Here is a 16,185-nt window from a genome sequence, read left to right on the forward strand (position 1 = left end):
CGTCGACGGTAATGCCTTCATGTATTGTGTCGTCGACGGAAGCGCTGACGAGGAAACTGCGCTCGTCGTCGAGGATTGTGCCGTTGACGAGAAGCTCATCGTCGACGATGGATGGAGCGTCGACGTCAGCAGCAAGGTTACAGGAGTCGTCGACACGGTCGTCGTCGACGCGATTCTAGTCGTAGTCGGAGAAAGTGATTTTCGTCGACGACGAACAGGCATCAGGTGTCTTGAACATAGTCGACGGCGCAGATGCCGTCGTCGACGAGCCCGTTGACGAGGCTAATTTCACAGACAAGTCCTTTTTAACAGAAATCGTCGGCGTACCGGTGGTTTTCACCGCCGACGAATGCTGTTTTTTGTCAGAAACGACCTCCTGAGTCGCAGTTGAAGGCTTCTTCACCCCTCTATCCCTGTCAGAGGGTGGTGAAGTGACATGAGCAACTTTCTTTGCCTTCTTTAAGGGTTGCGACTCCTCAGGCTTTCCCTGCCTCTCCTTTTCACCGTGGTGAGGAGATTTATGGGAAGCAGGCCCGTCAAACCTATCAGAAATCCCTGGTAAGGCCTTGACAAGGGGCTCGTCATAAGTAGAAGGGGGAGACCTACCCTTCTTCGACTTCTTAGATGACACCATCGACGAGGAGCCCTCACTGTCTGAAGACATAAGTTCTTTGCGGTCCTTCATCTTCTGAAGCCATGTGAGGAGACGTCCTTCCCTGTCCCTCAAGGTCTTGGTGGAGAAGGTTCTGCAAATCTTGCAGTCCGTGGCTTTATGTTCCGGATATAGGCAATATATGCAGTCCTCATGTTTGTCCTCGACAAACAATCTCTTCTTTGAGCAAGTAGCACAGGCTCTGAAAAGTGCTTTCTTCTCCTTGTCTGACATGACGAAAAAGAGATACAAGTTGAAGAAAAAATAGCTTGGAATTGAAGAAAATTAGCAGAGCTCAATGGAGACTCCCTTGCACAACGTGCGGTAGAAAATCTTAGGCTCTGAGGTTCTCTCAGGAAAGTTCTATGGGGTGAGGCTGCTCTGATTGGCTACTGCAAGAATTTGGTCTCTTTTACAAAAAGAGGTGGATAAGCTACAAAATGAGATGAGGCCTAGGCCTATTTTTTCACTTTGTGCTTACTACTAAGGTATTTTCCATTTACCGAGGCTCCCATTCCGACGACGGGGAATGATACAAAGCATGGGAATCTATGAAAGTTCCAATACTGGGGCAATCAGTATTTAGGGGAGCCCCAGGCAACAGAAAAGCAGATCCTACTGACTTGAAAGAAGAAGACTGAAGCAAAGAGTTGCAAAGAACAAGGACAGAAGACCCAGCAACTGACTTGGCACCAACCCTGCTGACTGACTTCGACAATTGAACCAAAAGCAGACATGTCCTACAACTGCTGTGTCTCCAAAGCTTGGGAGACCTGCCAGCCCTTCACCCAGCTACCTAGAACTCACGTGAAGTAGCAAAACTGCTTCCCTGCATCCTGCAGACACCCAAAAAAACCCGAGAAGGACTTCAAGACTGAGAACACCCAGCGCCTAAGGAAACTACTGCACCAGACGCTCCAAGCCTGAGTTGAAGTGGGTCAATGGTGCCAGCGTGGTCCCCCAGCCCTTCAGATACCGATTCCACTGTTCTTTTAATCCCCGTGAACTCCCCGATGTAGCCTGCAGCCTCTGTTTGCACCATCCCCTTAGGAGCCTGCTCCCAGTAAAAAAAATTAAAAACACCACCTAAGGACACGTCTGCACCTGTCCCCTATGGAGAAGAGGACCAAAGGTGTTGTGATGCCTGAGCTTCCCTGTTGGTTCAGCACAAAGGACCTCCCAGTCCAAGCCTGCAGCCCCCTTATGTGAAGACCGATCCCAAAGACTAACATTGGGCACCCAACGCGGTTTTGCACCCCTGCACCCGGCGGCCGTACTGCCGCTGGTGCTGCTTTGGACCTTCCCCACCACTCACCTAAAGTACAGGAGACTAGTCTCCTAAGTCGCTTTACTGTACCTGAACGCCTTACTTGTTCTTCCTCCCATAGTGCATTTTTTAGAAGCTGCAATGCTATCCTAAGTGTCTGCTTTTCAAAAATGCAAAAGTATTTCTATTGAAAAATGTACTTTCCTGATTGTATTGATTTTGGTGCCTAAATATATATATATATATATAAAGATGTGTGTTATTTTTTATAGATTGGTGTGCACCACCTTATTGAGTCATATGCATCATTTATTGCCTATTGTGTGTATTGGCAGATGTCCAACACTCCTCTCCGATAAGCCTAAGACTGCCCAACCACATTACCCCCTAGAAAGGGGCTAGAGCAAGACCATGTCCACTCATAAGGGAACCCAAGGACTGTTTGCATGATGTATCTCATTCTGATATACCATATAAAGAGCCAGCTTCCAAAACCTAAAGACACCTTGACGCCGGTCACCCCTGGCTGGGGGAGAAGAGGACCAAAGGTGTCACCACATCCCTTAGCATCTTGAGGCCTGAGCTCCCTTGTTTAATCAGTCCGCCTGACCTCCCAGTCCAAACCTGCAGAGTCTTTTCATGAAGATCGATCTCCATAGACTAACATTGGGAACCAGACGCTGTATTGCACCTCTGCACCCGGCCGCCCCAGTGCCGCCTGATGTTTCCTCTTGGTGCTGCCTTGGACCTTACCCAGTACTAAGAGCAGGAGAATTGTCTCGTAAGTTGCTGTACTCTACCTGTATGTCATACATGTTTTTACTCCTACAGAATAACATTGCAGCTACTGAAAAATGCACTTTCAACTTTTGAAAACAAAGTATTTCTATTTCAAAACGTACTTACCTGATTGTATTGATTCTGGTGCCAAAATATATATAAATATATGTATGATTTTAATAAATTGATGTGGATCCCCTTATTACGCTGTGTGCATCATTTATTGACTGTGGGGGTATTTTGCAGATGTCCAACACTCCTCTCTAATAAGCATATGGCTGAATGACCACCATACCCCCTAGAGCAGGGGTACTCATAGTACGGCCTGCGGGCCAGTGGCGGCCCGGCAAGCCTTCCCTGGCGGCCGGCGGACCCCCGAGACATCATACCTGTGTTTCCCGAGTTTTTTTTTTTTAAGTGTCTGCAGCAGCAAGAGAGACTCTTGTTGCTTTGTGGGGGTTGCCGGCGGGCGATCCTAGCAATGGCCAGAGTAAAGCTGCAGGGGCCTAAGGAGATGTGAAATACAAAGGCATCATTAACATGCAAATGGTCTTTTAATGACCTGTGAAGTGCTCGGGTGCGGCTGCGAGTGTGTGTGTGCGCCCCGGCTGGCGCACAGGCAGGGTGAGGTGACAGTGGGAGGGGGAGGGGGACGGGGAGAGAGAGTGAGAGGGAGTGAGTGAGAGGGAGGGAGTGAGTGAGAGGGAGGGAGTGAGTGAGTGGGAGTGAGTGAGAGGGAGTGAGTGAGAGGGAGTGAGTGAGAGGGAGTGAGTGAGAGGGAGTGAGAGAGAATGAGTAAATGAGTGGGAGTGAGAGGGAGAGTGTGAGGGAGTGAGTGAGGGGGAGAGAGGGAGTGAGTGAGGGAGAGGGAGTGAGTGAGGGAGAGGGAGTGAGGGAGAGGGAGTGAGTGAGGGAGAGGGAGTGAGTGGGAGAGAGTGAGAGGGAGAGAGTGAGAGGGAGAGAGTGAGAGGGAGTGAGAGAGTGAGAGGGAGGGAGTGAGTGAGAGGGAGGGAGTGAGTGAGAGGGAGGGAGTGAGTGAGTGAGAGGGAGTGAGGGAGGGAGGGAGGGAGTGAGTGGGAGGGAGTGAGTGGGAGGGAGGGAGTGAGTGGGAGGGAGTGAGTGAGTGAGAGGGAGGGAGTGAGAGGGAGGGAGTGAGAGGGAGGGAGGGAGAGGGAGGGAGGGAGAGAGAGAGAGGGAGTGAGTGAGAGGGAGTGGGAGGGAGGGAGTGAGTGAGAGGGAGGGAGTGAGGGGAGGGAGGGAGAGAGAGAGAGAGAGGGAGGGAGAGAGTGACAGAGTGAGAGTGAGAATGAGGGAGTGAGTGAGTGAGAGTGAGTGAGAGGGAGTGAGAATGAGGGAGTGAGTGAGTGAGAGGGAGTGAGGGAGTGAGTGAGTCAGAGTGAGTGAGTGAGAGGGAGTGAGGGAGTGAGTGAGAGGGAGTGAGAGGGAGTGAGTGAGAGGGAGTGAGTGAGAGGCAGTGAGTGAGAGAATGAGTAAATGAGTGAGAGGGAGGGAGTGAGTGAGAGGGAGTGAGTGAGAGGGAGGGAGGGAGGGAGTGAGTGAGAGGGAGGGAGTGAGAGGGAGGGAGTGAGAGGGAGGGAGTGAGTGGGATGGAGTGAGTGAGAGGGATGGAGTGAGTGGGAGGGATGGAGTGAGTGGGAGGGATGGAGAGAGTGGGAGGGAGGGAGTGAGAGGGAGGGAGTGAGAGGGAGGGAGTGAGAGGGAGGGAGTGAGAGGGAGGGAGGGAGTTAGAGGGAGGGAGTTAGAGGGAGGGAGTGAAAGTGAGTGAGAGTGAGTGAGAGAGAGTGAGAGTGAGGGAGTGAATGAGAGGGAGTGAGTGAGAGGGAGGGAGAGAGTGAGAGTTAATGAGTGAGTGGGAGAGGGAGGGAGTGAGTGAGACGGAGAGGGAGTGAGACGGACAGGGAGGGAGAGGGAGTGAGATGGAGACAGAAAGGGGGGAGTGAGAGGGAGGGAAAGGGAAGGAGACGGAGACGGGGAGGGAAAGGAAGGGAAATGGAGGGAGAGGGAGGGAAAGAGTGAAAGGGGTGAGAGAGTGCGTGAGAGGGAGGGAAAGGGAGGGGGAAGGAGAGGGAGTGAGAGAGAGGGAGTGAGAGAGAGGGAGTGAGAGAGAGGGAGTGAGACAGTCGGAGTGAGACAGAGGAAGACAGTAGAGAGGGAGGGTGAGAGGGAGAGAGAGCTTGAGAGAGGGAGGGAGACCGAGAGAGATGTGTGTATGCCGGGACGGCTCAGTGGACGAAGGCGTCCGCTGCAGGGACCTATGATCAACCTCATGGTCAGTTTTATGTTGTTGCTCTAGCCCCTCCCCCTCCCCACTGACCCTGCCCCCCCACCGATGCGGCCCTCGGACACAAACCAAACTGTAAATTTGGCCCCCGAGAGAAAGTTTGTGAGTACCCATGCCCTAGAGGCACACCTTGGGATTGCTAGAGCAAGCCCCTGTCCACTAGTAAGGAAATACCAGGACTCCTTGCATGGTATAACTTATTTTTGTGTACCATATGGAGAGCAAGCTTCATACAGTTCCACATACTGAGGCACAGGATAAATTTGTTTTAAGTAGGCATATTCATATCTTGGAATACTAAGAGTTTTTTCCTGATCTGAAGGCAGTAAACAGTCATCTTCACTCTTGACCATGCTCTAAGACATCATTTGTCCTGCAGCCAAGTCAGTCAGTGGAAGGAAGCCACCTCAAAAATAACATCTTTGATGGAGGACACTGAAATATGGTGAAGGCTCTTGATGACTAATGCCTCAGTGTCTTATGTTTGGGACTGAACTGCAGTGGGGCTGTTCCTCGGAAGTCAAGCACACTTGTTGAATTCCATTACGTACCAAGGTGAAGAAAGCCTCTCCTCTGGCTTATTCATGGCAGTGTAATCAATAGGTACACTGGTCCTTTCTCTTCCTGAAAAAGTTCCCAGCTCCCAGATGTTAATCTGAGCTCCCTCTCTGACACGTGCCACACTCAATGGTGTAAGCAACCTGGATAGACTAATATCACAAATCTCTAAGGCTTCTTTCCCAAGACAGGAGGGACACTTCTCAATATGAGAGCACATGGATGCTGAGATGCAGCGGAGGCCTGAATTTGAATTGTTATAAAGAAAAGAAAGAAAATAGTGCCCTGAGAAAAGCATGGGCTTTGATAATATATTAGCATGTAAAGACACAAAACACACACACACATATATATATATATATAAGAAAAGCAAGCACGTCAAAGATCTAACCATAGTTCGGTATCCTTACTTCACAGCATGGACGTCAAGTGGTAACATGCCTTTGCTTATTTTTTATCCTATAGAGGATTACATTATGTGCACTACTTTTAACATTGCTAGTTCTGACTCACAAATAAAATCATGCAAAGTGTCAAAAAACCTAGACTGACTAAAAATGCACACAACATAGATCCACTCAGTTAAAAGAACATGGAAAATAAATTAAAAACATCCCATAAAACCTATATATATTTTATGGAAATGTTTTCTTTGAAGAGATAATTTTCAAAAAGGATAGTTATTCTGTAGCTATAATGCTTAAACCAACCTTTGTGATTATTTATTGGCAAAATGTCAAAATTAAAATTAATTTTTAAATGATCTATTATATTTATTTTAGAGTCTCCGGTAGTACCACAAACAAGAGCAAGCTTTGAAGAGCTCTTCATATTACTTATATGCAATTGGGTGGAACGCTTACTAGTCTTACCTGCAACATATCCAATAGACCCTGCTGGCACCCTTCCTCCATTCCATACTCATCCACCAATATGCTGCCTAGGTACAGGAAACATGAATGCTGGTGCACTTGATAGACACTCACCATCTGTAAAAGAAATTTAAAACCAAATATTATGAATACTGAAACAGAACGTTAGAATTATTTTTTAATACATTGATATATATACACGTTATTACAACAGTAAAATGTTTTTTTGTTTGTTCAAGGGATCTTAACACGACTCCGGGTACTGATATCACAAAACTGCACCAACTACGAAGGACTTAGGCATGTGATGTCTCTCAACGGTGTCCAGTGGAGATTCCTTGCCATAAACGGCCTTTCCACGTTTCAGGGAGGCATCATTTGAAAGGGGAGAGTCTCCCCATCCCTGCAATGCCTCCATGAAGTTTCCTGCTTGTGGATCGGGGTGTCCAGGGGAAATAAGGAAATAAAAAAGCCCCTTGTTAGAGGTTTGGTCCTCCTGACATACAGTTTGACGCCATTGTAGCCCCAATTTTTTAATGTGCGTTTATGGTCAGGCCACTTCTGCCACTGGATAAAATTGTGTATTTTCACAAGGACCACGCCAGCGCACAAAATAGGAGTCTTCAGGTGCAGGGGTTACTATATGAATTTGTGCTTCTTGAGATCAAAGCTAGATTTCTGTAATTTTTTGATAATGGCCCAGAAGCTCCTACAAAAATAAAGCTTTGATTAAGCCAAGAGAAAATAAGCACTGATTAAGCCAAAAAGCTGGCAGTGATCGCAAGAACTAACGTCTTTACAAACGGCTGTGAAGCTACCGGATTTTTTAACGGGGATACTTGTCGTGTCAGAGCCTAGATTTTGACACTGCCGGACAGACATTTTTTAGTTTTCAGTTGTCTCCCACCAAAATTGGTCTCTGCTGCATGCCAGTGCTATAATAAATTAACATTTCCGGAGTGGACTCACCAAATACCACAGCATACTAAAAAGTACAAGGGGTATGTGGCAAGGTAAAAGGATACTTAAAAAAAATATATATATTTTTTTTGTGTCTTCAGAGAAGGTGCATCAGCAAGTGAAGGGATTTATTTGCATTTACCCTACCATTTATTTGCTTGTTTTTTACCCTAACTCCTCACCGCGCTTATTTTTATAATGTAATGTATTTGCTTGCTTCATTTGGTATCCTGTTCAACTGTTTTTCTCAGTTTGCCTATGTTCATGTAAATCGCTCTGATACCCCCGGCCTAGCCAGCGCTATATAAAACCTTTCAAATAAATGAACACATTTACACTGTGGCACTTATCTTACAGTTGCACACATCCACCGGCTGATTTAGAACAAGATGGTTACTTACCTGTGGGAGTATTTTTGCCGCCTGAAGAATTCACATGCTGTGCGCTATTCTGCTATCTACTGGATGGGTCTGGAAATCTTGTATAGTAGTCTTTTTAGGTCACGCATAGACAGTGCTTGCACTGTCTCTTTGAGACATGTTGTATTCAGTTTGTGGGCTTCGAGCCCGCTCACTTCTTCACATTGGTTTGCCTCAGTGCATTTTAAAAATCCTTGCTTTCAAGGTAGGTATTTGTTCCCATTTGTCTCACCATTTCCTTTTTTTCCCCCTCTAGTGGAGGACGCCCCCAGGACTTGTAGCCTTCCACTTGTGGGCATTTAGGTTGGTGCTCAACACTACTTTTTAGGTCTCGCCTACGCAGCGCGCATGTGCTGCATAGGAAAACGACCTTAAGCTATAGCTTCTGTTTTTGTACCAAAAACGTGCACGCGTCCATTGGCTTCAATGGCAACACATTCACGTTTGGCGATTCCCTTGCGAGAACGAGCTTGACACCATATGTTTGCAATTAACTTACAAACACATGGTGCCCCTGGCTTGCTCCAGCAGGGGAAACGCTGTGTGTGCTCTAACACTCCCCCCACTTTTAGCACGAGGCGCGCACGCTTGTTTCTTTTGCTTCTGCAGGCTGTACGGATAGTTTTTCTGGTAGCACAGCTGCTCCCTCCTGCTCGATTGAATAGAGACCTGTTCATGTTCCTTGCTCCTGCTGAGAGCTGTACTCCAATGCAAACACAGTTTTTTATTATACCGTACCGCTTTTATTATTGGCTGCACACAAGGGAGGGGGCAACGGGTCACGCCAGCAGCTGAAAAACACAAAAAAAACCCAAAAAACTGCAGAGTAACCCATTTCCACCTGAGGCCCCCGTCTCTCTCTGCATCTGCTCATTATGTTTGGGGCAGATACCGGGATTCCAGGAACCAGCTTTACGTTAAGGCTGATGCCGCCTGTAGAGAAGACATGACTCCTGTACCAGTAGGTGCTGATTTAGTTTCACTGGAAGTGCAGGAGAGAGCAGGTACAGTCTGAGCATCTCGATCCTCCCCACCAACTGCCCCTTCCAGAGTCCTCAAGTTGAAATTGTAGTAAAGTACTCGTTTTGGCATAGTTACCCCCCCACTTTTTGCCTTACTCTGATTCTTAGACTGAATATGTACTGGGTTCCTGCTAACCAGGTTCCCAATACCAGTGTTCTTTCCAAAACTAAACTGTACCTTTCTTTCAACAATTGGCACATCCTGGCTTACTCATAGGTCCCTTGTTTTTGTTTTAGTTTTATTTAGCGCAAACTATTCGAAGATATCAGGTATCAGAGTGTTTTACATGAGCACCAGTTTTGTTACAGATGGACACAATAAGTTTTTTGGTAGACGCAAGATGATTAAGTGATTTGCCCAGAATCACAGGATACTGAGCCAACGCCGAGACTCAAACCTGGTTCCCCAGTTTTGAGGGCGAACGCCCTAACCGTAAGGCTACATCTTCTCCCCTTGTAAAAGGTTCTTGTGGTACCGAGGGCCTTAAGTCCAGAGAGGGGGCCTAAGGGCTGCAGCATATATTGTGCCACCCTAAGAGAGCCCTCACCAAACACATTCACCCTGCGTGGTGTGGTGCAGATAAAAGTGAAGAGTCGACATGATACATATCCCTGTGTGCCAGGGCTACAAATACTGCAAGAGGCATAGGCAAGTCACCCTTACAGTCCTTAGACAGGGTGCCATATACCTTGAGCAGATACACCCAATTAAGTGTCTAAGTTAATTTTTAGACATTATAAGTGAACAGTGAAGCCATACTGAATACATGGACTGGTGGCTTGTCAAAACGAGTTCCACAGCTCAATGATGGCTTCACCAAATTCCTAGGTGTTTGGTACCAAACAGCTCAGATTAATGAGTCCACACTGACGCCAGTGTTGGATTCATTAATAAATGCACTCAGAGGGCACCTCAGAGGGGCCCCTGGAAATCCTACCAATCCACTAGTGAGCGACTGACTCGTCTGCACCAGCCTGCCACATATAGACATGTTTCTGGCCCTTGATGTGGGAGCCTTTTGCTGTTGTGGATCAGAAACAAAGCCTGCTCTGGGTGGATGTGCTTACCTACCACAAAGCAGGAACAGGATCGAGCCTCAAAGGCCTTTGTTATGCTGTCCAGGACCTCTCCAGCTAGTGGAGATGCCCGCCCTCGTGACCCAGTCCCACTTTTGGCAACAAGGTTGGTGGGAAAATTAGTAAGCAGGAGATGTGTGTCCCATCTCAGCCAGGACCACCACTAAGGTAACATGATCTTGAGTGACCCCCTCCTTTGAAAATGTTCCAGATTGTTTTGAGAGATTTTATCCAAAAGGTTTAGGGATATCCCCCATCCCCAGAGGGAGTGGACAAACAGACGGTTAAGTGACCCTAAAGGTTAAGAAGCCCATTGCCTACTACCTCCAGACTCCTGTAATGCCTCTAAAGCTAGTATTTAGGGGCACCCCTGAACTTAAATCCTCAGATTACTGACGTCCTATGAAGAAGAGGATAACGAAGAGCCACACAACAGAAAAGCGTGGTCTCCGTGCAGACCGGGGCCCGAGGGCACGGGTTGGTCCGGAGCCTTCTTTTTTGGCTGAGTTAGGGCAAGGTAGGGCCTGTACTTACAGTAAGTTGTCCATGCGGGATGTCTCCATCCTTGTCCGAGCCATCGTCGGATAGGGAGATCTGTTCTTACTCCTGCTTGGCTCCGATAGGGCCGTCAGCCTCTTCTGGTCCTGGCGTAAAAAAAACAATCTGAAGATGGAGTCGATGGCCATGCGAAAGGAGGAGTCACTTACCTCGTGACTAGGAAGACTTCTTCAAAGAAAAACAAACTGCAAACATCCGGACCCAAAACTAGATGGCGATCTCGGCATAAGCATGTGATCTACAGCTCGCATGCCTCGAACAGTATATTTCACTTACCTGCACAAAGTCCTGCTTCGTTCTAAAATAAAACATAAGTATTCTTTGATATAATTACCTAATTGCTCTGGATTCTCTCTCCGACTGTGAATATAAGGAGATGCTTAAAACACCCTCTGGATAACCCCAACGGTTCGTCCACACTACCACAAAGAGCTGATAGTACTTACCTAATTTAACCTCTGTTATATCTCTGGTGACTCCCTGGACTCTGTGCACACTATACCTCATTTAGGTATAGTATATTCAGAGCCAGCTTCCTACAGTGCTGCACTTACAATTGGTAAGCTTACAAAGATTAGAGCGGTCTGACCATGTGCCTTGAGTTGCAATAAGTCATGTTCCTAAAATTTTTTAGTCTTCATCATTCTGTTGGCAATTTATGAGCCACTCTGATGGACTGAATGCAACAAGTCCATCATCATTAGTCTTCTTCATCAAGTACATGACTTGGGGTTGGTGGTGATACTTTACTGGGAACATTATGCTCTTGCAGTATAGAAATTGTCTCCGTCTCTGAATTCTTGGGTGGGAAATGTGCCCTCTTTTTGCATGGTCACCCCCACTTTTTGCCAAACTGATGATGTACTTCGAGTGTGCCCTGGGTTACTGCCAACCAGGTACACAGGGCCTACGTTCTTTCACTAAACTGCATAAAAACAAATCCCAATTGGCACTCTTTGGCCACATGTCAGTCTCTTGTAGATGGTACCAAGGGCACTGTGGCCAGGTAAGGCCTCTAGGGGCTGCAGCACTAATTGTGCCACCCTTATAGGCGCTGTACCTTTACACACACACACACACACCCACCCTCCCACACACACACCCTTGCAGGCTGCATGGTTTGGTGCGGAACAAAGTGTTGAGTCGACATGGCACAAATCCCTGTGTGCCATGCCTACTACCCACTGCCCTGGCATAGGTCAGCTACCCCTCTAGCTGGGTGCAATATACCAGTGGTGAGGATACAGGTGCATGAGCCCTGTACCGCTACAGTGTCGAAGCCCATTCTTAGACATTGTAAGTGCAGTAATGCCATTAAGGGTACTGGTAATGATATATCTGTAAGAAACAGCAGTTAGTATTAGATTCCTTACCTTAGAATATCCCCAGGCGTCAGTCTGGATCCGGAAATTTTTGCCTAGCAGTACCCCTGCGCGCCGGTAGGCGTCTGCGGCTCAGCGTCAGTCGTCGGCGCCAGGATTACGTCGCCGGAGTAATTAGTTGCCGCCTCGCGCGCTGGCGTCAGATCTTATACACAGCTTTTCCGCGCCAGAAACGCAGGGCCATGATAAAATCCAACACGGGTGCCATGAAACTAGGGTCCTGAAAAGGGATGTCCTTAACCCTAGGTATCAGTTCGCAGAACGGGGAGGATGGGTGGGGCGTTAAGGCATCTAATACTAACTACGGCTTCTTACAGATATATCGTTACCGAAGGTAAGTAACTTGTGCATCTGAAAGAAACAGGTTAGTATTAGATTCCTTACCTTAGAATAGATACCCCAGCAATACCATCCCCGGTGGTGGGTCTGCGAACCAATAATCACACCAGAAATTCCTGGAGAATGGAACGGACGAACAAGTTACTTACCTTCGGTAACGCTTTTTCTGGTAGATACAATATCTGCCTGTGGATTCCTCACCTTGTGAATATCCCCCTTGCGCCAGCAACGTTCGGAAAATTCTTCGTAGCACGCCGGCGTGGACGACGTCATAGGAGCACGGCATCGCGCGCGACTCAATCTGACGTCACCGACTCCACATAAGGTCCACGTCGGCGTGATGACGTCAGTTCCGCCCTTTTTTCCGTGCCTTCGAGGCACCCGGACGGACCAACAAGTGTGTGTGTGTGTGTATATATATATATATATATATATATATATATATATATATATATATATATATATATATATATATATATATATATATATATATATATACACATATATATATATATATACATACACAATGTACACAGTACATGCAAATCAAATGCAATTAAAGTGCAAAACTATACAAAATCAGATAAAACCATAATTACATTTGCACATAACACCAGGTATAGCAGAGTGGACAACGGGGAGGCGGGTGGGTCAGTGAAGAATCCACAGGCAGATATTGTATCTACCAGAAAAAGCGTTACCGAAGGTAAGTAACTTGTTCTTCTGATAGATACATCTGCCGTGTGGATTCCTCACCTTGTTAATAGAGTCCCACAGCAGTCCCCACTCCCGGAGGAGGGTGTCCACTCTGCTACACCAGGAAATCTTGGAGAACAGAGCGCGCGAAGTGGCCATCCCTCCTCACCTCAGCATCCAAGCAGTAGTGCTTCGCAAAAGTGTGGAGGGAGGCTCAAGTCGCGGCCCTGCAAATGTCCTCAACAGGAACACCTCTAGACAATGCAGAAGTAGCAGACTTTGCTCTAGTTGAATGAGCTCTAATACCCTCAGGAGGGTCCTTACCCGCCAGAGAGTAGCAAATCTTGATGCAGAGAATAATCCATCTGGAAAGTGTGCGCTTGTGCACCGATCTGCCCTTCTTGCAGCCAGCAAAACCCACGAAGAGCTGATCGTCTATTTGATAGCCTTTAGTCCTATCAAGATAGAAACTAACCGCTCTCTTCGGGTCCAGGCGATGAAGCCTCTCCTCCTCCTTGGAAGGGTGAGGGGGAGGATAAAAGGTAGGAAGGGTAATGGATTGACCTAGGTGGAAGGGAGTAACCACCTTAGGCAGAAAAGCAGCCCTGGTCCTAAGAACCATTCTTTCAGCATGGATGGACAAAAACGGGGGCTTGGAACTAAGAGCTTGAAGCTCACTTACCCTCCTTGCCGAGGTAATTGCAACTAAGAAGACCGTCTTAAAAGAAAGAAGCCTCATCGGACACTTGCGTAAGGGTTCAAACCGCGAACCCATCAGATAGGTTAACACAAGATTCAAGTCCCAATGAGGAACAATAAAGGGGGAAGGAGGGAACTTATTAGTGAGTCCCTTCAAAAATCTTAATACCACAGGTGATTTAAAAAGAGAGGGCTGATCCGGCAAACAGAGGAATGCCGATAAGGCCGAAAGGCAACCTTTGACAGTGGCAACAGCAAACCCTTGCCGTGCCAGAGAAAGAGCAAATAACAAGATATCAGATAAATGAGCCTTTAACGGGTCAACATCCCTCTCCCTACACCAAGATACAAACTTAGTCCACCTATACGAATAAATGGACTTGGTGGAGTCACGCCTGGCAGAAAGTATGACATCCACCACATCGTGAGGGAGAGAGAAAGAATTCAGATTGCCCCGTTCAATCTCCAGGCATGAAGGTGTAATGTCTGGAGGTGGGGGTGTAGAACCTGCCCCTCCATCTGAGAGAGGAGGTCTGCCCTGAGAGGGAGACGGAGCGGCGGGTGAGAGGAGAGGTGGAGAAGATCTGTGTACCACACCCTTCTTGGCCAATCCGGGGCGACCAATATGACTTGGGCCCGGTCTTGGCGAATCTTCCTCAGAACCCGAGGAATCAAGGGTATGGGAGGAAACGCGTAAAGGAGCTGACCTCTCCAACTCAACTGAAACGCATCCCCCAATGCTCCTTGCATCGGATACTGGAGACTGCAGAATGACGGGCAGTGAGCATTCTCGCAAGTGGCGAACAGATCCACCCGAGGAGTCCCCCACATCTGAAAGATGTTGCGAACAACCTCCGGGTGAAGCCTCCACTCGTGGTCGGCAGAGAACTGCCGACTTAGAATGTCCGCACGTACGTTCAGAACCCCGGCCAGATGATTTGCCATCAGACAAATCTGGTGGTCCTGAACCCAGGACCAGAGACGCAGAGCCTCTCTGCAGAGACACCGCGACCCCACTCCTCCCTGCTTGTTGATGTACCACATCGCAGTCGTGTTGTCCGTCAGGACTTGGATTGACTGACCGCGAAGGGAAGGGAGGAAGGCCTTGAGCGCCAAACGTATCGCCCGCAACTCTAGAAGGTTGATGTGAAGCAACCTTTCCTCTGGAGACCAAAGACCCTTGACCTCCAGATCCCCCAGATGAGCACCCCACCCTAGAGTGGATGCATCCGTTATCACCGTGGCCACCGATGGTGGAAGCTGAAAAGGCTTTCCTTGAGACAGATTGCCTTCCACGCCCCACCAAGACAGATCCGCTGCAGTCTCTCTGGAGATCCTCACTGACTCCCCGAGATCTCCGTTGTGTTGATACCACTGCCTGCGGAGGCACCACTGCCCTCATGTGCCAGCGTGCATGGTTGACCAGGAGAATGCAAGAAGCCATCAGACCGAGCAGGCGAAGGACCTTCAGGACCGGAACAACCGCTCCATTGTGAAATAAAGGAATCATTTCCTGTATGTCGCGAATCCTTTGCGGAGGAGGGAATGCACGACATACAGTAGTGTCCAGTACCGCACCTATGAACAGGTTGCGCTGGGAGGGCACCAGGTGAGATTTGGGTACATTTATCGAAAAACCCAACCTGAACAACAGCTGCGATGTCTCTTGCAGGTGATGAAGCACCTTCTCGGGCGACTCCGATTTGATTAGCCAGTCGTCCAGATACGGGAATACAGGTATCCCCGACCTCCTGAGATGTGCAGCCACCACTGCCATCACCTTGGTGAAAACTCGAGGCGCAGTAGTAAGACCAAACGGAAGGACCGCAAACTGGTAGTGTTGCGATCCCACCGTAAATCGGAGATACTTCCTGTGCGACTCCAGGATCGGGATGTGAAAATACGCATCCTGCAAGTCGATCGACACCATCCAGTCTTCTTCCAACAGCGCTTGAAGAACCTGCGCAAGAGTGAGCATTTTGAATTTCTCCTGCTTGAGATAGAGATTCAAAATCCTGAGGTCCAGGATTGGACGTAACCTGCCATCCTTCTTGGGGATCAGGAAATACCGGGAGTAGCATCCCTGACCCCTTTCCTGCTCTGGAACCACCTCTATCGCACCTTTCTTGAACAAAGCCAGGACTTCTTCCTGCAAGCGAACAAGGTGGTCCTCCGAACAAAAACCCTGGCAAGGAGGGTAATTGGGAGGGAACTCCTGGAAAGGAAGAGCATACCCATTTTCTACGAGATTGAGAACCCAAAGATCTGATGTAACCGATTCCCAATCCCGTAGAAAATGAGTAAGCCGACCCCCCCACCGGAGCCACATGATCCAGAATGGCGGATCTAGGGCTGCTTTGCTGGAGGGGGTTGATTATTAGAGGAAGAGGAGGAGGAGGAGGCCTGGCGTCCACGACCACGGCCCCTTTGCTTTCCTCTGTAGGTTTTATAGAGAGGATTCTGACGCTGCTGCTGCTGCTGTCCTTGATTGTAGGGACGGAAATTGGATCTGCCAAAACCCCTATACTTCCTAGTCGCAGAGCCCCTTGTCTGAAGGCCCAAAGACTTCGCCGTAGCCCGGCTGTCTTTGAGTCTCTCCAGA

The 16,185-nt window shown here is 48.3% G+C and overlaps 1 protein-coding gene across 2 annotated transcripts in view; it reads right to left on the minus strand.

The window, feature by feature from the left end:
• Positions 1-16,185, minus strand: part of TNPO3 (transportin 3) — a 1,270,791-nt gene that overhangs the window by 365,464 nt on the left and 889,142 nt on the right. For both annotated transcript variants that reach the window (XM_086918869.1, XM_086918868.1), the window contains exon 17: positions 6,432-6,548. In XM_086918869.1, the coding sequence (XP_086774995.1) occupies positions 6,432-6,548 (117 nt within the window). The remainder of the gene's footprint in view (positions 1-6,431; positions 6,549-16,185) is intronic.

Source organism: Lissotriton vulgaris, chromosome 1_1, assembly GCF_964263255.1.
Source record: "Lissotriton vulgaris chromosome 1_1, aLisVul1.2, whole genome shotgun sequence".
In the NCBI taxonomy this organism is placed as follows: Eukaryota; Metazoa; Chordata; class Amphibia; order Caudata; family Salamandridae; genus Lissotriton; species Lissotriton vulgaris.